At 32.0% G+C, this 26,523-nt stretch overlaps 1 protein-coding gene across 1 annotated transcript; it reads right to left on the reverse strand.

The window, feature by feature from the left end:
• Positions 1–712: 712 nt before the first annotated feature.
• On the reverse strand, positions 713–25,565 carry LOC134721832 (GTP-binding protein GEM-like). Its single transcript, XM_063585078.1, has 4 exons — positions 24,532–25,565; positions 17,276–17,361; positions 6,921–7,104; positions 713–1,431 (listed from the first exon to the last, which is right to left on the reverse strand). Exons 1-4 carry the CDS (start codon positions 25,184–25,186, stop codon positions 1,169–1,171), a joined length of 1,188 nt encoding a protein of 395 aa, XP_063441148.1. The 5' UTR covers positions 25,187–25,565; the 3' UTR covers positions 713–1,168.
• Between the last annotated feature and the right edge of the window lie 958 nt (positions 25,566–26,523).

Here is a 26,523-nt window from a genome sequence, read left to right on the forward strand (position 1 = left end):
AGTCAAGATCAGACCACTACACTGGTAATATATCTGCAGATCTATGACTGCGAAAACATGTAGGAAGTAAGTAAATACACCGACACATCTCAATGGTCAATATTTTTCAAGACGGTTACAATAAAACTACTGCAGTGTTGATTTCAGCCGCTCTTCCTCAATAATTCTGTGTTGGGATATTTTTGTGTATTGAGAACACCCGTGTTATTGGAATCCGTTTAGTGCGAACGTGCACGAGCGAAATGTAACACATGATAAGGGTTAACGCCATGCGATTGGGCAGAGTGGGGATTTTTTTAAATGCTGAAGAATGAAAATTTGACAATTGGAAAGGTGAAATCATAACGATTGTATCTCCTGATCGATTTGAAACTCTGAACAGATGTATTCTACTGTTTCCTTCAATCAATATAGATTCTAGATTGAAATTGACTACTAGTATCTGTGTCAGTATATATGGTAAGAGCGAGATATGTAGCAACCCTCCGATGTTCAATAGTATCCATGATTTCAGTTTCGTTATTATGTAAACCATTTTTGAAGGAAGCACACTTTACTTTATGAATATAACAGAAATGAATAATACATTGACACGCCACTGAGATAATTAAATCCGTGGTTTTGCATACACAATTTTAATAGTATCCTCACAGAGAAGCAAATTAAAATGGATTATGATTAGCTGCAATTAACATGTTGAAACCTTTGAATCCTCGTTTTGCTTAATAATTGCATTAATTTTATTGAATTATTCATAGCAAATATGGTAAATCTTGTAGATGAAAGAATGACAACCTACTTCTAATTAGCATCAAGTCGTCATATAATGTTGACCTGTCTTTTAGTTATGGAACTGTTAAGGTTAGTGAATGTCAAGCAATATATGAATACTATATATATATCTATTTACATACTCATTAGCTTTTCATATTCTAAGCGAGTTTTCCTTTCACAATACCAATTTGCATAAATGGTTTAACTTTATTTCTATTTGTATTACCATTATTTCTGGAGGGTTTGGTTTTGGTAACTTTTGTTACTGGAGTATTTTTTTCAACTAAAAAATAAAAACTATATGCTATTTTTCATTGTAAACGTTTTTAAAAATAAGACTTAGTATATTTGAACATCCGACATGTTTATAACAGTTAAGCAAAAGTGTTACAATTCATTTTGTCTTTCGTGCAGGTCTAAACTTATCACGTGCTAGCTGATACATCCGACTGAAGAAATCTATTGGTGCTTTAAAAGAAAATCTTGATACACCAGGCTTCATCTTATCCACACGTAGTGTTGGCGGTGGAAGAGACGGATTGAGTTTATATTTGATTAAAGCCAATATTCCAACCAATAGTTCATCAATGTTATGATTTATTCCAGCAGACACTTCCATATATTTTGCATCATATACTGTTGAAACATCTTGGGCTTCTGTAAAGATAAATATTGTTTGATTAGTTTACGCAGACGTAATGAAATATCCGTTACTTTTAAGCATTAGATTGATTTCATATTATAATTCGAAGTCTTTACTTTTTAAATTTATTGTACTAATTCCAAATAAGTTGTCGATCTTTTTCCATTTCTATACCTGTGTATGCGAAGCAACATTCCAATAGCGCAAGCGTATTAAGTATGTAAATGCCAAAAGAAATACTATTCATAGCTTGTGTTTACTTTCAATATTTACTTGAAAGACAGTTGTTTCTTACAACGATGCAATTCAAATTTTGTTTAGCTTATTCCTAATGGTAAAGTTGAAGACGTCCATTTGAACGTTTTGTGGATTCTTTTATGATTTGGTTTCCCGACATATGCAACATCTGTTCCACACATATGTACAAATTGTCGTTGCTATGGCCAAAAAAAATATAAAGACAAAAAGGCAAATAATAGTACACAAGTTACAACATAGAAAACTTCTCCCTCGGTCGTGATCTTGTCGAACGCTTCTGATCACTTAATGAAATTGTCGTCGAATTTTAAACGCAATAGAATATGTATGTTTTCCTCCAGTGTAAATGTTAAATTGGTCCATTGCTATCTCTCTTTTTTAAAAATTCCATTTTCTTAGACAAAGATTATAGATGGTACATGACATTGCAGGGAGATAACTCTTTAAAATCAGATCAGCCTTTTAATAACGGTCTACTGTTAAGGAAATAAAAAGCTTCTCAATGATCACAATTAATGGTAATCAAACTGATATACGTCCAACGACTTTTTCCGATAAAATGCGTGTTTCAAGTATTTAGAAATCTTTATGTTTTTGTCAAATTGTCAAAAAGAATATTATTGTCAAATTGATTTTAGTCAAGATATTTGGAACCACCTAAATAGATTTGTTTGATATTAAGCAAGTTCGCTACACAGTTCCAAATAAATAGCTTTTCATAAAACTAGTTTATATTGATAGGGGATTAATGAAGGAATCAAAAAAAGCAAAATGAATCAATTTCCTTGTATTCGAGATATTAGCTATTGAAATTTTGGCGGGTAAATTTTCTCTTTTGATTTTTCATAGCTTTATAAATTTCTCAAAAACTATTTAAAAAAATAGATAATATTTTATAAGACTTTTACAATTTGCTTATAATTATACATGCAAAAGATTTATAAAAAGCAAAATGGGGGTCAAAAGGAAAAATTCGAAAATCTGACACAAACTCTAAAACATGGCAAGCGAACATCCTTAAATGCAGCGAAAAGGTATGAAGAATTATTTACAGTGATAAGGTTGGAAGGATGAAATGCAGCGTAAAGGTCGGAAGACTGAAAGGTGGGAAGATAACGGCGTATTAGTTACAATCAAACTGGTTTTTGTTTAGATTTCAATTACTAGAATGATTGCTTTTGGTTTTCCTTTCCAAATAAAAGTCTTAAGCATTGAGCGTTCCTGATAAAGGTAAGTCTAGAAAACACTACGGACATGTGAAATTTTAAACGTGTTGTTTTAATTGTTTTTCTGATATTGGTTTGTTAATCTGTTAAAAACACACTGGGGTCCAATTAAGTCGCAATCGGTCAGAGAGAAAACAAACAGAAGTTTTATCAAAATTATCAGAAACAAACCAGTTTAGAGGTTGCAAATATGCATCAGGTCTATGTTCCGCTACTGTTATCACAAAGAGTTTTATCTTTGAAGATGAAAAAAATAAAGCGTGTAATGTCAGGTGTATATTTAAAATTGGTCATCTCAACGAATTTGATTTTCTCACTTGAGCCTGTACGATTGATGACTTTTTAACAGATGTATTCTATTGTTTCATTTCTTTGAATATATTCTAGATTGGAATTGACTATATGTGTCAGTATCTTTGAAAAGAATTAGAAATGAAGCAAACCTGCGATTTTCGGTAGTATCCTTAATTCCAGTCTCATAATTATGTCAACCCATTTATGAAGGAAGCACACTGTACTTTGGTAAAATAGCGATAAAATTATTTAAATTTTGTAATAAGAAACTTGATATGTTTTGCTTTCAAAATGCTAAATACGGTTTAATTATATATGTTTCCGCCCCATTTTCTGGTCTGTGCATCCGTTCGTTCGTTCGTCCGTTCGTCCGTCCTTTCCAGCTCCAGGTTAAATTTTTTGGTCGAGGTAGTTATGATGAAGTTGAAGTCAAATAAATTCTAAACTTAGTACACATGTTCTTAATGATATGATCTATCTGATTTTTATGCCAAATAAGAGTTTTTATCCCTTTTTACGGTTCACTGAACATAGAAAATGATAGTGCGGATGGGGCATCCGTGTACTAGGTACACACTCTTGTTTGTAATAATGTGCTGCTGTAAGGTAAGGAATATCAGGTACATATAGTGGGTTAGATATGTTTTAGCTTTCGGTGTAATTACTTTTGACTAAGAAAGTCTATTTAGAAGATATCACAGTAAATATTAGGCGTCATTATGTTATCTTATTTTTCATATTACATCATTGAATGCCTCTTCGTACGTGTTGCAGTACATATCCGAACGCAGGTAAAGAAAAAATGAAAATCGTAGCATTTTTTTATATAAAATATACTTCTTTTAAACCAACAAATTAAATAAGATATGTCAACATCAATCCTATTGAAGTTGTTTATCTTTAAACAAATAAAAAGCTCTGGATTATGTTATACAGACAAACGAAGCCAGACCAGACGAATATGACGAAGAATAATTTTGATAAATGCTACGACATTTAAACATTTATACGATTTTATCAAACTCCTAATGTTTTTTTTTTCAAATTTATACTACACACATTGCCTTCTTCGATTAGCACCTGCTGATTTTAATTATAATTTATTAGGAACAACATCTTGAACAGCATGTGCATGTTCTTTCGAATTTAATTCATATACAGCACATGCAGAAATTTTTGTTAACAATTTTTATACATATTGAGACTTCACACAAATCAACTTAAAACTTCTAAATTTACTAACAAGATTATATCTAAATAATTTAATACTGGACTGTAAGACGTTTTTACTTCTGTCTTTGCTATACGCCTAGTGGCATGGATTGGATGCATGTTCAGGATGAAAAATTAAATCCGATTGATTTTGTATGTGCTGAAGGACAAAAAATGAGCATTGCTACAATAGCAAAAGAGGATTTGATGTGTATTTAAACATTTTGCGCTGCAAGAATTTCTTAAACGTGAAGAGTGACACATGGGGCACTGGAATAAACTTCATCGTTCAAATCGGACATGACTATATTCATGGACGGCAAAATACATATATACCCAGATCGATCCTTGGATAATTAGACCAATTACAAACAACTATCGCACGTACGCCGTTATTAAAAGAATTCGATCTATTTGCCATTATTATGCCATAATTTGCTCTGATTGGCTACTTCGGAAAATGAATTGTTTCTTCTTGGCTCTTACAAAATTAAATGGGCTTATATGTTTCGTTGAAGTATACTTCTAATCAGCTTTTATAGATAATTATCAAGGAATTTGTCTAAAATATGGAGTTGATACGTTAGAGAGAATCCCTCTCCTGAAAAAAAATAACCTTATGTTGGGTTTCGGTAATGCTTGTTTACTTTAAATTTGTATCCTTGGGTTTAGATTATTTTCACCTTGAACTTCTCCCATACCATTGCATACTGCGATAGTAAAACCCTGCTATAGTGGGGTGAACGTTTGATTGTAGATAGAAGTACAAAAACAAAATCACGTGCGGTCGGAAATGGACCATTAAATCCGATGCCTCGTGAACAGAGAGTGATACGTTTTCTGTTCGTTTAAGTGCTTGTTATAAAGCTGTTTTTCTCTCTCCAAAATATATTTTAATCCCATTGGAAGTCTGTGAATAAGGTGTTTCCAGGCAGAAACACGTGTAATGCGTGAATGGAATTAACACATTTAAAACAAGGAAGTACATATTAACACTATTAAAGGGATTACATTTAACGTGTTAATTTAGTGTTGAAGGTGTTAATATAATGGTGTTACATTTGTAATACATTTTGGACAGCTGAATGTTGTCTTCTTCCTGATCGACACACTTTGCAGAACCTGTCAATTGACATTTTAAAGTTTGAAGTATTTGTCACTGGACGTTAAACAAACGACAATCAATCAGAATTTAAAAAGTAAACTTAAAACTCTTATAATCCTTTGATTCTTAAAATTTGAATAATTTAAAACAGCATTTGTTTGTCCTTCAATGACATAATAGTCATTCATTATTCTGGTTTTCCCATCTATAGCTTTAATAAGTTTCCCATTGAGACGAGAGACGTTTAACACAAGAAGATTAGTAGTCTATAGATTGTTTAGATTGGTAATTACTGGTATACACATGAAACCAAGTGAACTAATAACTTTATAAGATGTAGTTTTCCTGCAGGCTCTAAGTATTACAAATAAAGAAGGATAATTACTTTTTAATGAGCTTACATTTGCAGACGATTATTCCTTCATGCATATTCCCATTCGTATTTTATAGAAGAAGAGACAAAAGGGTACTGCTTTCTATAATAGTTTGCTACAATGATTTGTGAATATAAGACAATATAACCGACGTGTAATTTGTAAATAAACCAGTTTTTTTTATTGTGCGGTTTTTAGGAAAGCTGATGATTAAAAATTTACTAACCCTGATTGTATCGTAGAATAAGAACTCGTGTAAAACTGCCCATTATTCATTAAGAGGCTTATATACGCAACTAACATCCAGAAAAAGTATGAATGCTTCGATACAATGAAAGTTGTAAGGATTGTTCATAAATAGTGTGTCTATCTTTTTTTCAAAAATTGAGCAGTTCTGTGTGACAGCTTATTTTGACAGTTCTAAAGAGAGCTTGCTACAGTGACAAAACAAAGCCGGTAACCCTTAATGTTTTCATCATATTTTTTCATAATACATTCACCATTAATTTTGTTAAGAATATCATACAACATAATTAGCAGAACTGAACAGAATGTTTGGTCTTTAATCATTAATGTTTACATTACTGCTTATCCGTTCGGAGCACCTCAGATTACCCCAGTTGTTGGTAGGGTTTGTGTTACAATTGTTTGTTTGTCTATTTGTCATTTTTTCCTTTTCTAGCCATGACGTCACTTGTCTTTTGACAGATATATCTTATATACTTTAATATTAAAGATTATTTTTTTAAGAAACAAGTGCCTGTGGTTTTAATGTCCCTCTGATCTCTATCTTAGTTTGACGTCATCAACATGACTACGTGTATGTTCATTCAGGTCAATATTACCCCGTAAATTTCTGATTGGTAGACAGAATCCATAATAGTTGATGAATAGTTTATCCATTAACACACATAAACTGGGGATAAAACTGGAGAGTCAAAAATGTTAAGAAGTCAATAGTTTCCTTGACATGTGACAACTGCAACACCTCTACATTGTAAAAAAATTGGTGTAGAAAATGACCCAGATCTTACCTTCTGTGTTAACCTTCCGTTTTCTAACTAGATCTAGTTTATTTCCAACCAAAACAATCGGCCTATCGCTCCCTAGGTCCACCCTTAGCTCGGAGAGTAGATCTGATGCTACATCAAACGTATCTCTATGCGCTATAGAAAATATTACCAGGTATGCATCTGCTTGGATGTTCTCCAGATTGATCTGAAAGTACAAGTGACACATTGTGTCATGTCTTTTCAAAAATATGAATATTGAAAAATATGAATGACACATTTAGCATGCCTAGAAATTGCCCTCTTATAGTACTCTTAGATTCAATAAGGCATTCTTGGATACACTTTCATTTTGTAAACACCTTGAGTAAATGTACCATGTTAGACTACGTAATGGATGTAACAATGATTGCTGGATGTTAAATATCTTAACATTTCGTTATGTTTTATTCAAAAGAATTTTAAAGAAGCAAAAAGCAGGATGAAAACAGACAAATACGTAGCCAACTGACGAAAAGACAATGGTTTGTAAAGAAAACTATTTGAAGAGAAGATTTCAACTTTACCATTAAGACCCCATGGTGCAGTAGCTATCTTGCAAAGAGGAAAATAACTCTTGAGTTAGGATTCATGAACGGAAACGCATTCTTTAAATTATTGCATCAGCTGAAAGATTTCTCCTTCATATTCGCCTGCTGCTGAAATATTACAATTTTTAAAAATTTCAATAGACCCCTTCACTTCATCTCTTTCGAAACGTTTACCGTTCTCATAAAACTCCTGCTGTCCAGATGTTTTTTCAGGAAATAAAGTAAACCTAACTGTACCTGAATCATAATCCATTTAATATGAAAGATGCAATCACAAAATAGTAATAAAAATTTAAATCCTTCATCTAACTAAACAGCGGGGCTTGAAGCAAAAGTAACGCTCGTTTCTTCCTATCATTTACGCTTTTTTGACATAACATAATTTCCTCTGATGTCTCTTGTCTATATCAAAATGACAAAATCAAAAGCTCAAACACATCAAACGAATGGAAAACAACTGTCATATTCCTGACTTGGGACAGGCTTTTTATGTATAACATGGTGGATTAATAATGATTTTATAGCTAGCTAAACCTCTCACTTGACAGTCGCATAAAATTCCATTATATTGACAACGATGTGTAAGTAACACAAACTGACATAAAGTATGTCCTTGGTTGTTTTTAAAACTGTTTCACATTTTTCTTTTCATTAAGTTTATATCTCACTATATGATATGGTGTTTGTTCATTGTTCAATGCCATACGATGATCACTTATTGGTCATATTATTTCCTTTGGTGTATATGTTGACAATAATACAGCATCTCATTTTGTTTCTATAAAGAAAAAACACTGCAATAACGCTTTGGAATTATGTTAAAGATACAACTATTGAAATGGTCATGTTTGAAATTCAGTTTTAACGATTTTGTGTATTGTCTGCTCCTTTTTTACAATTCAAACTTGTGGATCCTGTTTCGTATAATATATACAAAACAGAAAAAGAGAAGTACCTTATTTCTTTGATGTATAACATAATTTAACCAATACTTTTGTATCTTAATATCACATTGGTTACCTTAACACACCTGTAGATTGATATACAGCTTATTACACGTTGTAATCGGCTATAAAATGTAAACAGATATAAGATCTATTAAATAACAGATACAGATTGGAGGGACACGAATGTTGCAAATATCTGTGGACTAGCTAAACACCGGCAGGAATCAATTAATTTATTGTTGTATGTAATATAAAGAGACCCTTGAGTAAATGTACCATGTGGATTGTGTGTTTACTTTATACACACCACCTGCATAAACTGCGTAAATGTTTAATTATGATATACTTCGACTGGTGAAAACGAAAAAACTCTAATATTCTACTTTTAACAGCGTAAATAGAGAGAACGATTGCCATCTTATAATGGCTAATGACGAATATTTATGTGCTCAGAGTGTATGTAACCCCTTAAAATATGTTCTGTTATGTGTGTTCGACACTAAACAATTGTTAAATAAATATATCAAGGATAAACCCACTATTTACTACATCAGAAATGCTTAGTCAAGTCAGTATTGTGACAGTTGTTTTCATTCGATGTGTGAACATTTTGATTTTGGCTTGCCATTTGCTTAGTGACTTTCTGTTTTGAATTTTTCCTCGGAACTCTGTATTTTTGTTATTTTACTTTTCCCTCACTCACTTATACCATTTCATCTAAATTTTTCATTATTAATAACACGACTAAAACTGTTACAGAATAAATTAAGAGATCAATATACAGATTTCAGCAATACATAAATGTCTTTACAAAATGTCAATTACTTAATGGCCTTAAGTCCAGAAAGTATTGAATATGAAATAAATAAAGTGTCTTATATACAATTTGTCAAGCTCTTAATGGTCGTAAGTCCGGAAATCATGGAATAAAAAATAAATTAGTGTCTTGTATACAATTTGTCAAGCTCAAAATGATCCTAAGTCTAGAAAGTAGGGATTAAGTATAACAGTATATATCATACACCTAATATTAACACCAAATATAAAGTCACTATACTGCAGTATTGTTGTAAGCGCCTCCACAATGGCCATGTTTTATATTTATTTACATAGAAGTGTTATCATTTATAATAGTTCAGATTTTGGCAATAAAACCAGAAAATGACTAGATTGTATTATGAAGACTCACATTACCATACAAAAGCAGTGTTATGATATCAATTTAATGACAAAAAGTAGACCCACAACTGTGGAACGTCTTCTTTAAGTGTTACTGCATCAGAATCTTTTTAGATAATGACACTTTTCATATTTTATCAAAACTAATTGCTCTTTTAAGAACAAGAGAAAAGAGAAAATAATTATTGATTACTTCTATGTAAATTATATTGAGACGTCTCACATCTTTGGGGCTAATTCCCATACAGATATCAGAACACAACATCTTATATATGTATATATAAATTTTTTTGATAAATTTTCAGTTGTTTAAGGCTGTAACTTTTACAAAATTGGTAGTCAAACACCCTTTGGCAAAGCTTTTCACAATGTAATGGTTATCTCCGTTCTCAGTTATGTTTTATATCTCTTGATGTCAAATACTTAGTAACCATAATGTTTGTATCAGATAACGCATAACAACAAGTCACTATTTAGTATTGAAGTTTACAATTAAATATATCTTGAAGTTTTATATAACTTTGGATCGAACTCTTTCATATGAATATCACATCCTTTCTAGATAATTTAATTTACTTGCTAGTCGTACCACATCTCTGTTGATTGAATTAAATAAAAACTTTAATTATTTCCGCAATAAGACGAATTCAACGAACATGCATCATATTCGTTTCCTCTTGTGGAATTTTGAATCTCATTTACATTTAAGTTTTTATATTGATGCAAGGGAAATGAAGAGGAACTCTAAAATTAATCAAAATCACAAATTTAATTCATTTGTTAGATTCGCATGCGATCGGAACTGAAAATTGAAATCCTCAAGAAGATTTTTAAAATGAACATCAATACTGCATTGTGAAAGTCTAACTGCGTTAATTTTAGGAGAAATGAGGATAATAACATATCAAGATATTAAATAAACTTATCTTAGATTCCAGGATTAACATTTTATATTAACGAAATAAGAAATGATAAGAAAACATATCGTATTGTAACAAACCCAATGTAAGACATCTTACATTTGGTATACGATAAAAGACGACAATTTAACCTTTAAAAAAAAATTTGGGTGTCATGGATTGGTTAAAATGTGATGCCCAAGTTTACAACAGATAAGGACATTAATCAAAGTTAATCAAAAGTAAATTACAAAAATACCGAACTCGCATGAAAATTAAAAGAAAAATCCGTAACCAATTGACAAAATCAAATACTCAAACACACCAAACAAATGGATAACAACTGACATATTTCGTACTTGGTACAGGCATTTTCTAATGTAGAAAACCTGGTTTTATATCTCGATAAACCTCTAATTTGCATAAAAGTCTCATAAAATATTACTATATTGCCACGATGTATGAACATAACAAACAGTCATAATATATTTCTGTATATGTACTTGCCAAAAATGGTAAAAAAAAAGATACTTTAGTGGCTAGAGGAACTATTTGTTGCATTTCCGATATCAAACATAATAAGTTTAACCAGGACAATACTGTTTCAATGTGCTTGCATGGTATGCATTACAGGCAGAACCAGTATGTGAACTTTTACACAAATACTTTTTGACTTCAAGTATTCAATGATTCCTGGAATTGGTTCATTATTAGTCGTTTCCTATTCTTAATGACGACATCAACTCTACGTTAAAAGTTATGTTCTGTTCTATCCTTTGTCTGTTTTATACCTCACGTTTTATTGTTGATCCATAGATGATAAAACCAATAAATATACGAATTCCAATGAACAAGTTCAATTGTTAATGCATGCCAGTATTTTTTATAGTTCATCTATCGGTCAATGGAACTCTCAACCTCGGTAACTAAACATTTAACATTGTTTTAACAAATAATTAGTGGTCGTTATATTCTGAGCTAAGCGAAATTCTCTAGGGTTCTTCATTCTAACATCACACAAGAGTTTTCGCTGGAAAATGTTTCTAAACAAAATAAAGTCTTCGTGATATACTAGTATTCATTTCCTTTTTTTTTTTGTTATTTCAAATCTTTCAACAGCAAATGAGCATTATCTCTAATTTTCAAATTACCCTTATTTCATATGTTCAGGGAGGGTAATGCCGTTGCTAACGTAATTTGTTATTGTCGCGACGTCAAACTGTGACATATCGGGAAAAGATGCCTTTTTCGACTGATTTTTATCATTCAAACCGATTTAATTTGAAAACGAGTTCATGGACCCCTATTTTTTCAAAACGGCGTTTGGTTTCATTTTGCAGGGAGATTATGTGACCCAAATTTTATAAAACTGTAAATAGAGGATTTTTTTTAATTGTGATAAACATGCTGTAAAAAATTACGTTTTTTCCTCAATTCATGAACATTTGACAAATATGAGTTATTTCTGAATATAAAATTGCATATTTTTTAAAGATATTTATAAAATACAGAAATTACCGATTATTTAACAAAAAACAATTTGTTTTTATCTTTCATAACAAAAAAGTTATGTATTTCTTTCGAAAAAGAAATTACGGCCACAAATCTGAATTTCGAGCAAATATACAAAATTTCGACCTCATTTTACTCAAAAAGTAGCACATGAAGGTATATTTTTTATTACATATTTGATTAAATCAGGTAAAAAACAGCCTATATGCAAATTTTCATGAACTTGTAAATACAGGATCAAAACTGTATCGTATGCCCTTAATACAAACATATTGTCACGTCTATATAATTTGACAAGAAGGTGGGTTTTTACATCAGAATGTTAAAAAATTGTCATGTTGGGGCTTTTTGTAGTTGAGTTTTATCCATTGTTGAAGGCAATACAATGACCTATATATTTGCTTTCTCCACGTAATTTGAAAAGTTCTCTCAATCGAACCACATCTCTTTATTTTTATATTTCATATACGTTGAATTAAAGGATTTTTAGTTTACCCACTATGAATTTTCCTTATATTGACGAAGAAACATTCTAGCAGCAACTGCATAATTACGACGTTGATACGACGTTGATACGATAGAGGGCAACTTAAACCAAGGTTATTAATGGTATACAATATGGTTGTGATTATGAAAACTAGCATTGTTTTGTTGACCGTTACGTAAAACTGTGTCACAAATTCTAGGTTTTGTAGCGACAATCCCGTTCCAATTCTTTCGTTGAAATAAAGGAAACAGTAGTATACCGCTGTTTAAAGTTATAAGAAACCTCAAATAAAAAAAAATATGCATATGTTTTTATAACTAAATGGATAGTTTTTATTATACAACTTATGGACATATACTTTTTTCTGAGAAAAATTCTTTAATTTGTCTACATTTAGAAGAAGTTTACGTATTTTTTATTGCTTGCTTCCAGGAAGCAATTCGCCGACATATTTTCCGTATGCATAGTGACCCGAGCGTTACCCTCTTCGTAAATGGATCTGTCATTGAAATAAACAAACATCTGATTTTACACGTTAAACACGTGCTCAATACCCATGCTTTTTGTGATTTGTTTACTATAAGGTGACAATCGGTTAAACTCGGCTTCAAAACACGGCATTTAATGAGCAGCCATATTTGTTAAATCATATCAAACAGAGAGAAAAAAAATTGACGATTATATGATATATTTCCGAAAAATGATAAAATCGTGCACAGAGGACTAAGTTTGTGTTAAGTTTAAGTATATGTTAGCGGCAATAAGTGAAATTAGGCATTAAGCTTAAATCCTAGGCAATAAGCTAACGCCTAGGCAGTAAGTATATTGCCTAAATGATGTTAGGCGTAAGCTTAAATCCTGAAAAATGTGTGCAGGCATTAAGCTTAATGCCTGAAATATAAATGCAAGTAAATAAAAGACATTTATTCATTTAAATAACAATATATTTGTAAAATAATACAACATTATGAAAACTGGGGCCTTTTTATCGAAAATGTCCTAAGATCAATCCTATAAGATATTCTTAGGACAGAAATTATGATAAAGTTAGGACCGACTTACAACATGTCTCAGCATGCACATTGAAGCTATCTGAGGATTATCTTAGCTAGGATGTCCCAACCTTGTATTGACGTTAAAAAAAATAGCAAATGAAAAAAAAAATAATATTGTATCAAATTTTATAGCCAACAACTTTAATTTAGAAACCGACTAAGTATTAGAAAATAAATATTAGTTTTAAATCATAATAATTTGTACATGGTAAACTCTATGAAACAAAACATAAGTAAAAAATAAACCTATGTTTTATATTAGAATTGAACAAACTAACTGCAAATAGCTAAAATTTTACATATAATCAGTAAAATCATGCTTTGAGGGAGCTGAAATGGAAGTGTCTCAACACTCCACAAGATACTGAAAATAACATCACTAATAAGATTTGTTATCTTTATAAAAATAGTAATCTAAAAATATGAAAAATTGATAAAAATTTGTGTTCAAATAATTGTGTTATCACAAGTTGTGAAACTGTTAATAAAGAAAATTTACTTATACTATAAAAAAAATGGTGTCCGCAAAAAAAAAATTAATTCAAATGTGATTTTTTTTTTTGCTGACAAAAAGTATGTGTAAATTCTGTTTTTTAACTGCTAAATTTACTAAATAAATTACTAAATTTGAAGATCTGTCATATGAATGTATATTTACACATGTTATATTAGAAATAAATTAAGAAACACAGTTATATCAAGAATAAATTACCAAATATGCATTCATTTCAGATTTCACTTATTGCCTAAAATTATGTTCGGCAATAGGATGAATAATCATCATAAGATTTCAGATAATAAGCTTAATGCCTGAAAATTTCAGGCAATAACTTAATGCCTAGGCGTTAGCTTATTGTCTAGAATTTAAGCTTAATGCCTAATTTCACTTATTGCCGCTAACATTGGTTCAAGAATTGGACAAACATTATTTTTCACCACTCACTCGTTTCATATGACTTTAAAAGTCATGAATCGATTGAGAGAAAGTAAATCAAGGTTACAAACTCAAACAGACACACACCAACTATATAAAGAGGAAAACAACAAAACATCAGAAACACTGAAGTGCAACAAAAAACAACAAACAACAGAAACACTAAAGTGCAACAAAAAAAGACAATGCAACACATACTGCAACGAACTATAAAACTAACTACCACTGAATAAAACATAAGTTCACATCCATTTTTTTGGATGGTATGTGTTGTACAAGCTTTGTTTTCAATGTTCACGAAAGAGTTGATAGACAAACGTTTAGTAAATATATGAATGAACATGTCGATTTCAATGCGTACGAATATTATTTCTGAAATAAACTTCATTTGATAGGAGATTAAAATGAAATGTTCGCAGCATGCCACCGGAACTGAAATCGTCTAAGGCCAACTTAAGCGATTCAACAAGCTTTAAAGTATGTGAACTTCATCAAGTAATGTGTGTGTCTGTTACGTTAGCTAATAAAATGAGAATACCAAATGGATGAATTAATAAAGATGTCAAATTGTAAAGATCTATAGTCTTAAGTAATAATACTTCAGCTTGTTGTTTTTCGGCATGTGACATGCGTTATACTGCGTGGGTGATATCAAATGCAATTAACATCTTCTAAGATTTCCAAGTTACACAATGTTTGTAGAGAGAAATATGTAAACAACTTTAAGTAAAGAGTAAAACAGAAGATGTGAAAAATTTCTGATGTTAAGGATTCGCACTTTCTGGGGCCAATATGATGGACATGGGTTTCATTAATATTTCCTTAACAAATCAAAATTCAACTTCAATACATAGTACGTGACTGCATTTTTCGGCTCTCCCTCGACACCATTTGCGTGTATAGTCTTTAGGAAACGATTATAGTCCGTCGAAAGGGGACGATAAATGGCTGACCCGTGTTAAGAGAGAGTCATATCTCTTGCACGTTAAAGATACCCTTTTAGATTAAGAAAAAGAGCAAGCTGATGTCGCTACAAGGCAGCACTCGCATCCGCAAAGTGGAAAGGGATTAATATAAGTTGCCAAACTTGTTTCCCAATCCACTATAAATAAACATGTTTAAACTTAATTTAACTGTATCAAATATAAGGTGTAAAATACATATTTTTAAGTGTTTTGACATAACGGAATAAAGATTCCGTCATGTAAAGGTTCTTTTCAGACCAGTATTATAACGTTTTTAAGAGAACTGTTCCTGTCATATGTGTAAATAAATTCCAAAATACATGGTTTTCTTATTGTTGATGTGTTTCACTCGGTTAAAGTTTGTAATCCGGATTTGTTTTTTCTCAATCGATTTATGACTTTTAAACAGCGGTATACTACTGTTGCCTTTATTTCCATTAAAGTTCTAAAGGATCGTAACCTGATACAGCATGTCACATGAGTATTAACACGACGGGTACCACAAGTGGATCATAATCTGCTTACTCCTCCGGAGCACGTGGGATCCCAACGAGTCTTCGGTGGATATTGTATTGCTTTGCTTAGTAGTCTTTAGTTTTCTATGTTGTGTTCTGTGTACTATTGTTTGTCTGTTAGTCTTTTTCGCTTTCGCCACGGCGTTGTCAGTTATTTTCGATTTATGAGTTTGAATGCCCCTCTGGTAACTTTCGTCCCTCTTTTATGATAAACAACAACGTTTTCTGCAATGTGAGATACTTTTAACATGCATCTATCTACATTTGTCAAAATTTGTGTGGTAGCCTTTTGTCTCAAAAGTTATCCTTATGCCTAAAGTTTATCGTGATTTTGTTTTATACAATTTTACATACATGATCCATAAAACATGTAATCTGCTTCATAAGAATCTATCTGATAAGAACTTTGCAAGTCTGTGTTTTTGTAGTTATTTTTTGCAACGAATGAAGTTCACCAATAACCAAATAAACTTTAATCAAATCTTGCATCAATAACCAAATAAACTTTAATCAAATCTTGCATAGCTCTACTTCCAGAAGAATTTTGTTTTTAATTAAAATCATGTTTTTAATTATATCTGTTGGATAAAATTTTGCTAAGTCTGCAGTTTTGACTAACGTCATTGATTTGCTTAGCCATATATTAATCCTTGGTATCTTTATATATTTTTTTAATTTCACTTCATGATCAGAAACACAACAAAATTATGTAACAATGCCAAACGGTGTGCTGTAAATTTTAACAGACTAGAATATATTAAAGTCGTTTGAAAAAGTTGCACTAGTTCGAAGTCGATTCGTGATCGTTTTAGACATGCCAAGACATTAAGTTACATGTGCAACCTATAGTTTATGACTATCTCGCGTATGATAGAAACTAAATAAGAAAAAGGATATATACCAAAGAACATAAAAAAAACTAAATTCATTTTCTACATAAGGAAATACCTCTATGAAAGTCAGGAATATGAGTCGTTTTCTATAAAAAAAAATTGTGAATTGAATATTCGTTCAGCGTGTTTGGGCTTTTGATTTTATCGTTTGATAAGGGACTTCCCATTATGAACCTTCCTTGGACTGCGGTATATTTGTTATTTTTCTTATCAATAACACAAAGTAACAAACATTAAGTAGGAACGTGCATGAAATCCTTCTATTCTCTATGGGATCAAGGAATGTTTGCGATTTTCTGGGTCTTACCTCATTCTCTATGGATTCAAGGAATGTTTCTGATTTTCTGGGTCTTACCTCATTCTCTATGGAACCAAGGAATGTTTCTGGTTTTCTTAGTCTTACCTCATTCTCTCTGGAATCCAGGAATTCAAGCGTAGATTCTTCGCCGTTAAGCTGTACAGGAACAATGCTGTTTCCTTCACCATGATCTTAAAAATAATAAAAAAAAACATTTAGGACATATTTCGTTTTCCCTTAATTTATTTTTCCATGGGTCTTTAGTCGTTACAAATAATTAATCAGAACCCATTTTTGAAAGCGCCAAACAAATTGCTGATATAAACCTATGACATGAGTTTCATAAAATTCTGGCAACATTGAACAAACGTAAGCGTTAACATTTCAATTTTCGATATAATCAATATTTTCAAAGGGTATAACTTTTTAGAAATAATTATTCAGCATGGGTTTTTAACTCTTCAAGAACATTTATGATATAAAAATATAATGTAAATTTCAAAAACATCTGGCAACAGTTGTACACATTAGAACGCTCATAAGGCAATTTTTCATATAGTTACTTTTTCTAAGGGGCATAACTCTTTTAAAAATTAATGTTCGGCACTGATTTTCGAACTCGCCCAAAACTATGATAACATAAACCTAGTATGACAGGATTTTTTTTTTTTAAATCTGCCGAGAATTTTACAAATGAGAGATCTAACGATGCAATTTTCAATATAATTAATGCTTCCAAGGGGCATAACTCTAATAAAAAATATTGATCTGCACTGATTTTCGAGCTTGCCCAAGACATTGTTAATATAAACCTACGATATAAATTTCATACAATTTTGTCATAAGAGCGCTTACGGTGCAATTTTCCTTAAAATTAATGTTTCTAAGGAGCATGACCTTTTTTATATTGCTGATATAAAACTATGATAAGAGTTTAAATGCGGGTAAGAATTGTATACACGAGGACGCTTACAAGACCGGACGGACGGACGACCGGTATTTCCATTCCCCCCGACAATACACTTCAACAAGATTGGATTTTTATACATTGCAAAATCTGTTTCTAGTTGTAAATTATCATGTGTGAATGTTATCAGAAAATATGCTAATCTAAGCATGGTAAATTTACAATGCATGTTAACTTTATGATAAAGATCGAAATGTCAATTATAATAATCAAAAAGCATGTTTATTCATCTGTATAAAAGATATGAAACAGATGTATAAATATCCATGATAGAATTTACTTAGCAGATGTAGATTATTTCCGTTCTGACTGTTTTTACGTTTTGGTTACTATTAAATAAGTGTATAATATATCTAACAGAACAATAATGACCTTGTCCGAATGAAACAAAGTTTCCTTTAATATTTTATTTTAAATATTTTGTAACTACTTCAAAGTGTGGATATTGTTATTATCCAGTGGCGGATCCACGGGAGGGTTTCGGGGGTTGGAACTATGACGGACCTTTTCGGACCATGGGAATTTACAATGCAAATACAATGAGACGATTTTTTTTAACGATCTATGCATTTGAACTGGGACATATAGTTGTACCCCTCCCCTTTAATCCTGGGTTGGGCCGGGGCCTCCTTTTTTAATGGCTGTATCGCCCCTGTTATGGAACAACAATTTACGTTTTAGAAAAACAAAGCTTTGACCTTTCCTTAAGGAATGTATTGATCAGTAACACCTATCAGACCATCAATTATTAAGGGTGATGAAAAAAACAAGAAAATCATTGTTTCTGTCGGTATAGGTTATAGCATTATTTGTCAAGTGTTCACTGATCATTATATAGTCTTGATAGCCTTAAAATTTTAATGATTATTTTTCTGAGTGGACGATCACAGAGACTACCATGCTATATTAATTTGACTGTTTCTGATTATTGGGATATACTATTATTGCTTGCGGTATGAGTTCATGGTCAACTAAATTCAATTTCAAAGTATATAAATTATGCCTGCCATTGATTTTCCTCTGGACATCTAGATCTATGTAAGGGCACTTGTCAAAGCAATCGTTTAGTTCGATAATGGGTTGACAATGTTATGTATAATACATTAGGGGAATCGTCCTTGGTTGTTTAATGTCTTATCAGACTTAATATTTTGTCATTTCGAGAATTTGGTGTTGATGTCTTTATGATATATCTTGTTGTTTTATCAGCGTTTAATCTGCATCTATTTTTTTATTTTTCACCTATATTTGGTTTCTTCAAAAAGTCAAATCAGCAATGTATGCAACACGTTAAACTGCTGGAATTTGAATGCATACAAGACGCATTCTTTGCCAATTATACACATGTCCTTACAATCAAATTAGTATTCAGTCTATACACATGTCCTTACAATCAAATTAGTATTCAGTCTATACACATGTCCTTACAATCAAATTAGTATTCAGTCTATACACATGTCCTTACAATCAAATTAGTATTCAGTCTATACACATGTCCTTACAATCAAATTAGTATTCAGTCTATACACATGTCCTTACAATCAAATTAGTAGTCAGTCTATACACATGTCCTTACAATCAAATTAGTATTCAGTCTATACACATGTCCTTACAATCAAATTAGTATTCAGTCTATACACATGTCCTTACAATCAAATTAGTATTCAGTCTATACACATGTCCTTACAATCAAATTAGTATTCAGTCTATACACATGTCCTTACAATCAAATTAGTATTCAGTCTATACACATGTCCTTACAATCAAATTAGTATTCAGTCTATACACATGTCCTTACAATCAAATTAGTATTCAGTCTGCGCTACATACTGCATCGAAAGACTATGAAATGAAATTGTATATGAAATACAGAACAAAATGTTCTAACGGGCAAGGTCATTATTGTTCTCTTAACCGATTTCATATCTTCTTTTTATAGAGAATGTCAATGTTTGTGAAGATTTTACTTCGACTACATTTTTAGATAAATAATCAAAAGTAAAACACAAAAATACTGAACTCAGAGGAAAATAATTTTGGAAAGTCCATAATCACATGGCAAAATCAAAAAACAAAACGCATCAAAAACGAATAGACAAGAACTGTCATATTTCTGACTGACATAATACGGCAAAATCTATCAAAACAACGTTTGAAGTGATCTTTATATATTCATATTTTAGTCATATTTTGAGACATTTAACTGTTAGAACTTCAAATTTTAGGAAATACTGAAATTTTGGAAATTAGTGTGAAATAAATGAAGGGTCCCCACCTCTGTCGTTCTAACTTGCGACTTTAACTACAGTTAATTGTATACATTTGCATGCAGGCATTAGCAAAACTATCGGAAGAACTGGGGGGAAATCAGACAGAGTACCAGTAAGTGCTGTTTTGATGTTTCAGTGCAATTCTTCTCTTATGTTATACATCAGCGAATGTCAAAAGTAATTAACAAACTGCAATGATAATTGGCCATTATCACTGAATCCTTTCAAGGACTATGCCAGATACATGTTTAATAAATCAAGCATTAAAAACGTCGCTTCTGATTGTTGGTAGCATGACGGCTACAAGCTTTTCGTCTTGATAATAGACCACACGCCCATCTTTAATTGAAGGTCGGAGATTTAGAAAGTTTGCCCAGTTATTTCATGTTTTGTCCTTCGTCAGTCTTGCTTAAGATGTTAACTGTCCAAACGCGAACTTCATGCTTCCATGTACATATCTTAATCAGGAATATTGAAAGAATTCATGTTTTAATACAGTATAAAATACATTGACGCTTCATATGCTGTAAATACTATAGTAGAATTTAATAAAAAAAAAAAAATCTAATATTTTCGTGTAAGAGAATTGCATATTATTCATCGTTGTTCTGTTAATGACTTTTTAAATCAAACAAGACTAGTTATAAATGATGTTGTATTAGTTCAAGTAATCTAGGAATAGTATACTAACACTATATTATTTCCCAGGCGTAATCTACTATATGAATTTACATCAAATCGATATTTTTTAGACAGGAAAATTGTAGTTCATTCAATTTGAAAATTGTAAATTAAATGGATTTTTTCCGCAAAGTTAAATGTATCTAAAATCTACGATTAAGTGCCAAAAGGAAACGTATTTCTTTAAAGTTTTAATAATACTGTTTTAACCGTCTCTAGTTTCGGTAGCCGTTATTTTTGTGTCATTAATTGGTAATGAATAATCTGATAATAGTCATTGTATATGATTGGCCTTAGGGACAAAGACACCATATTCCTAGCATGTTTATGACAAAAAATCATATACTCGGTGGAATTTATTGAACAACTTAGCATGAGAGTGTATGTGTCAGTCAAGAGCCTGTAGTTCAGTGGTTGTCGTTTGTTGCTATATATCATATTTGTTTTTGTTCATTATTTTGAACATAAATCAGGCCGTTAGTTTTCTCGGTTGAATTATTGTACATTTGTCATTTTGGGACCTTAATTTAATACCCGATTATGAGGTATGTTTTGTTTCATAGTTGAAGGCCTTACATTGATTTATAGTTGTTAATTTCTGTGTCATTTTGTATCTTGTGGAAAGGTTGTCTCATTGGCAATCATACCACATCTTCTTATTTCTATATGAGTCAAAATTGTTACGAGATAATTGGAACATCATTAAATGGACATCATGTACATGGTTAAAGGATAGAATCGCTAACTTATTGCATGCTTCTGAAGAAGCCATGTATGACGTCTGTCTCAACTAATATTATATAACTGTAGACTCAATGGAAGAATTATTGCTAATTAAACCATGTTTTTGTATGGTTTAATTGTAAAAACCTGTAGATTTTGCTGACGAATGAAAGCATTTCTAGTATCTAGTGATTAAAAAATGTCACGATATATTCTGTATTTCTCGAGCTTCTTAGTTTTATATCACAACACGCATAGTTTTATAACTTTCTTTTATACGTCTTTTATTCTAACTGACAGGTGCATATACTCTAAGACCAGCTGTATATTGATACATAAAAGCATGCTTACAAGTCTTTCTAATTAAACAATTACTCAAAACACGTAAGAAGTTTTGCAATATTTTTGTTAGTGTTTGACACTACTCTTCTGACAAACTGAAAAAATGCCAATATTATCTCTGTATCAGTACTAACGCTATATTGTTTACAGAATGCATTTTCACCACGAGTTTCTTTATTATTAGTACTTATGTCTGTAAAAATGGTAAAGAAGTCATTGGCAATTTACGTTGTGTATTGTGCACATATGTTTAACGAAGTGGAAGCTTAGTACAATTACTAGTATGTAAAAAAAATAAAATCGGTCGTCCTCCATAATAATTTCGATTTGGGTTCTTATCGGTCACTTCAGTATTGATTAGTATTTGATATTATTTACTGCAATGTTGTTTATAAAATAATGATTAAAATGCTACTGGCTTTCTAAACTTTTCATTTGTAGTTCCAAATTAATAACGTATTTAAAATGATTTACTTGCATGACTTGGAAACGCTGATTACAAAAACAAATGTATATATATATAGTGCAACTATAGAGAGCAAGTTGACCTAGATAGGGCCTTAAATTTTCAATCCTTCCAAACAGAACAAGACATTATACACATTATTCATGCTTCGTGATATTGTATTTAAAAGATTACAAAATCTTTCCGACTTATAAATCACCTGGAAACGGTTATAAAAGTGACAGGGAAAAAATCCGGGAAAGGTGTAAACTTTCTAAAGCTGGGGTCACACATCCACGGTTTTTACTACCGTCCTCGACAGGACCATTCCCGATTAAAATTTATCAAAAGTCTGATCAAGATCCTGTGAATCGTGGATGGAAATTCAAACTTAAATCAAAATTTGTAAAAAAAAATAATTTGATCACGACAACAATCAGATAGTGTTCAGAAAGCGACGATATTCAACAGTTTCTAAGCGAATTATCCTAGTGCGAATTAGTCCCGATAATCCCGTTCTGAATGCGCTTCCAACCCGATTTGTATTTTTCGCCAAGTAAAATTCGATCGAGTATGTCACGACTTTGTCCCGACTCTACCGAAAGTAATCCGACAGAGATCAGACAGTGACAAGACAGTGAACCGACGCTGACGGAAGATATCCGTTAGAAAACTGTCGGCATATTCGGGATGATCAGGTACCGTCGGAACGTAATTCTATCACGGTCCGCTCTATCGCATTGCAAACGGCTTTGTCTGGTCTCAGTCGTATTGAATTCTGTTATTGTCGGGACTCTGACGTGGGAATCATTGATTAATTTCGTACAGAGTATCCATGATCAATGACACAAAATCAGTTCATGCACAGCAAAACAAAATCACAAAAAGCAAAGGAACAGCGCATTCATTGCTGTTTTTCATCTCAACGTGACAGGGAGGCCTTCAACACGAAGTAAAAAAAAAAACTCTCACCTCACAAGTTTTGACCATTTATTAAAAACAAATTGAATATGACAGTTGTTATCCATGCATCCGTTTACTGAGTTTGAGCTTTTGATTACGTCATTTACGTAGGGACTCCCCGTTTCGAATTTTCTCGGAGTTCAGAATTTTTGTTATTCAAATTTTTGGTTTAAATCCAATAAAAACCTCAATTTTGTTCGTCCTCGATCCCTTCCCTCATGATAGACGTACACTGATCAAAATATATCATTATATACCCAACCTTTACCTACCATTGGAATTTACAATGCAAATACAATGAGACGCAATACTAATGAAGTTATACATCGTATTCAATTGCAGTACGTACAAACATACAATATTTTTATAGTTCGTTCTTATTTGTACTGTTATACCACTGTCCCAGGTTAGGGGGAGGGTTGGGATCCCGCTAACATGTTTAACCCCCGCCACATTATTTATGTATGTGCCTGTCCCCAGTCAGGAGACTGTAATTCGGTGGTTGTCGTTTGTTTATGGGTTACATATTTATAATTGTTTATGTTTGAGTCATTTTGGTCTTTTGTGGATAGTTGTCTCATTGGCAATCATACCACATCTTCTTTGTTATATAGTATGAACACATTTTACCGAATATACTACAGACACAAACAATTCTAGTTGGAAATATCGCATTCAATTGGTATCATTTGTAAATTATGTCTCCTTTAAATCGCAATTATAAGACTAGATATGTTTCCCTTTACCCTTGTGGATCCGGCATAATGGTCAGTCTGGCATGCCGTGATCTTGTGATCTAAAGTCTCTTTTATAGGGCTTGTGGCCTTCAAAAAAATATAATTGAATGTTTTGTCTATTTTTTGGCTTAAGAGAAACCGGGTGTCAGATCTGAAGCAATTTTTAAATATGAATTTTACCTACAAGGGGGATGGGATTATTCTTCTGGAGCCAAACCTTAAATTAAACTTACCAATTGAATTGTCAAAGGCAACATATTCCGATGTCATAAACTGATGAGTTATTGCTGTTTTGCCTACTCCATGAGAACCGAGTACGACAACTTTATAGTACGAAATTGCAGGAGGACTATCCGCTGTCTTCTCCACTTGCACATCCAGAGGAACGCGACGACTAGGCCTTGGACTCGGTGTATATGCATATCTTACTTGTTCTGATGACGGAACACGATCACCCTTTTTCCTAAAAGAATCACCTCTATTCACTAATCCTTTTGTGGTTGTTTTAAACGAGCGCACTCTACGAACTGAGTGTTCCCTTTCCTTGCTTTCAAGCGATATTTGATGTAAGTTTGGAGTACTTAGTGGTAAACTACTTCTACGTCTCAATCCTTGAACATAGGGTGATACTTTTAAATCTTTCCCCGAAGATCCATTATTCAATTTAGAACGTGGTCGTTTCCGTTCTTTTTCAATTTCGCCCGGATCTCTAAAGGAACCGGAACGCAACGGTATCACAGGACGTTGCTCGTTCTGTTCTCGGAAAGAACGTGATCGTGGAACATTATCCCCTGGAAATAAGAGAGATTGAGACATATGGCGTGTATCTATAAAACTATTTGATGAACCGTGACAGACTTTACAATCCACGTAATGATCTATCGTCATTTCTTTTTTCCTAACATTTAAGTTTTTAAAAAGACGTCATTTGATTATATAAAAGACCGTCACAGTATATTTCCCTTCTAATGTCCATATAACAAGCTGCTAACAAGAAATCAATTGAAAGCCTTCTGACAACTGTAAATTTTATGCAAGCTTACACAGAAAAGTGAAGTACAGTTTTATCCTCCTGTAATTGTATAGAAAATACTAATAGCATTAGATTACGGTAATTTAGAATTATACATTCCGTCACAAATATAATACCCTATTGATTCTCTTTGTACCCACAATCCCTCAGTCTCAAAGCAGCACGTTCTCTGCTAGTATCCTAAGATATGATCATTAACAATTTGTGAATTATAGTCGCTCTAAACATATTAATCATCAGAAGGAGATATAAATCAGTTGTTACATACACTAGACGAAAAAAAATAGTGTAGACGCGAAAACAACATTTATCAACAAATATGTAGGATCAAATTCGTGACTGAAAGAAAATAGGAATGGTAAATTATTGAAAAGTCTTATATTTCATTAGTGATACCTAACATACTTATCATGCTTATGGCAATGAGGTGTATTTAAACAAAATAATGATCAGTCAACACAATATTGTATTTCTTATAAAATGAAATGTTGTTATTGACCTTTATACACATTTCTTTACTTTTTGTCGCTTCTTATGCTACCGCTCTATGCACGCACTTGCGTATGACCATCAGTTTCACTACTCATTTGTTTAATACAAGTTTATGTGAACTGGAAAACGAAAAAAATAAATAAAATTGAGAAAGGAAATGGTGATTGTGTCAAATCGACAACAACCCGACCATAGAGCAGACAACAGCCGAAGGCCACCAATTGGTCTTCAATGTAGCGAGAATTCCCGCACCCGTAGGTAAAGTATAGCTTAGACTGTATTTAGACTTTGAATTTGACAGCGGTAAGCCCCGGGCAAAATTGAAATACTACAAGAGATACATGTACGAGGGGCAATGCATTAATTTGAATCCTCTTTTTAATTCTCTATGTGCTTATGTAGAGGGAGTCAATCATTAAATTACAGAATAATCAAAAAGGTAAATGAGCGGACTAAAATGTCTTCATTATCTTAAAAAAAAAAGGAAAAAAAGGATGTGGTATGAATGCCAATTAGACAAATCTCAACAAGATATCAAATGACAAAGAAATTAACAGTTATAGGTGTCACCGTACGTATGAAGGAGACCCAGAATCCTTTGAACTCAGTAACTAAGTTTCTAAACATTACTAAGTGCCATATTACCTTTCTCTTACGTGCGCTCGTTATCTTATCTCTGGGTGAATAATGTATATGCAAG

This window comes from Mytilus trossulus, chromosome 6 (genome assembly GCF_036588685.1).
Source record: "Mytilus trossulus isolate FHL-02 chromosome 6, PNRI_Mtr1.1.1.hap1, whole genome shotgun sequence".
NCBI lineage: Eukaryota > Metazoa > Mollusca > Bivalvia > Mytilida > Mytilidae > Mytilus > Mytilus trossulus.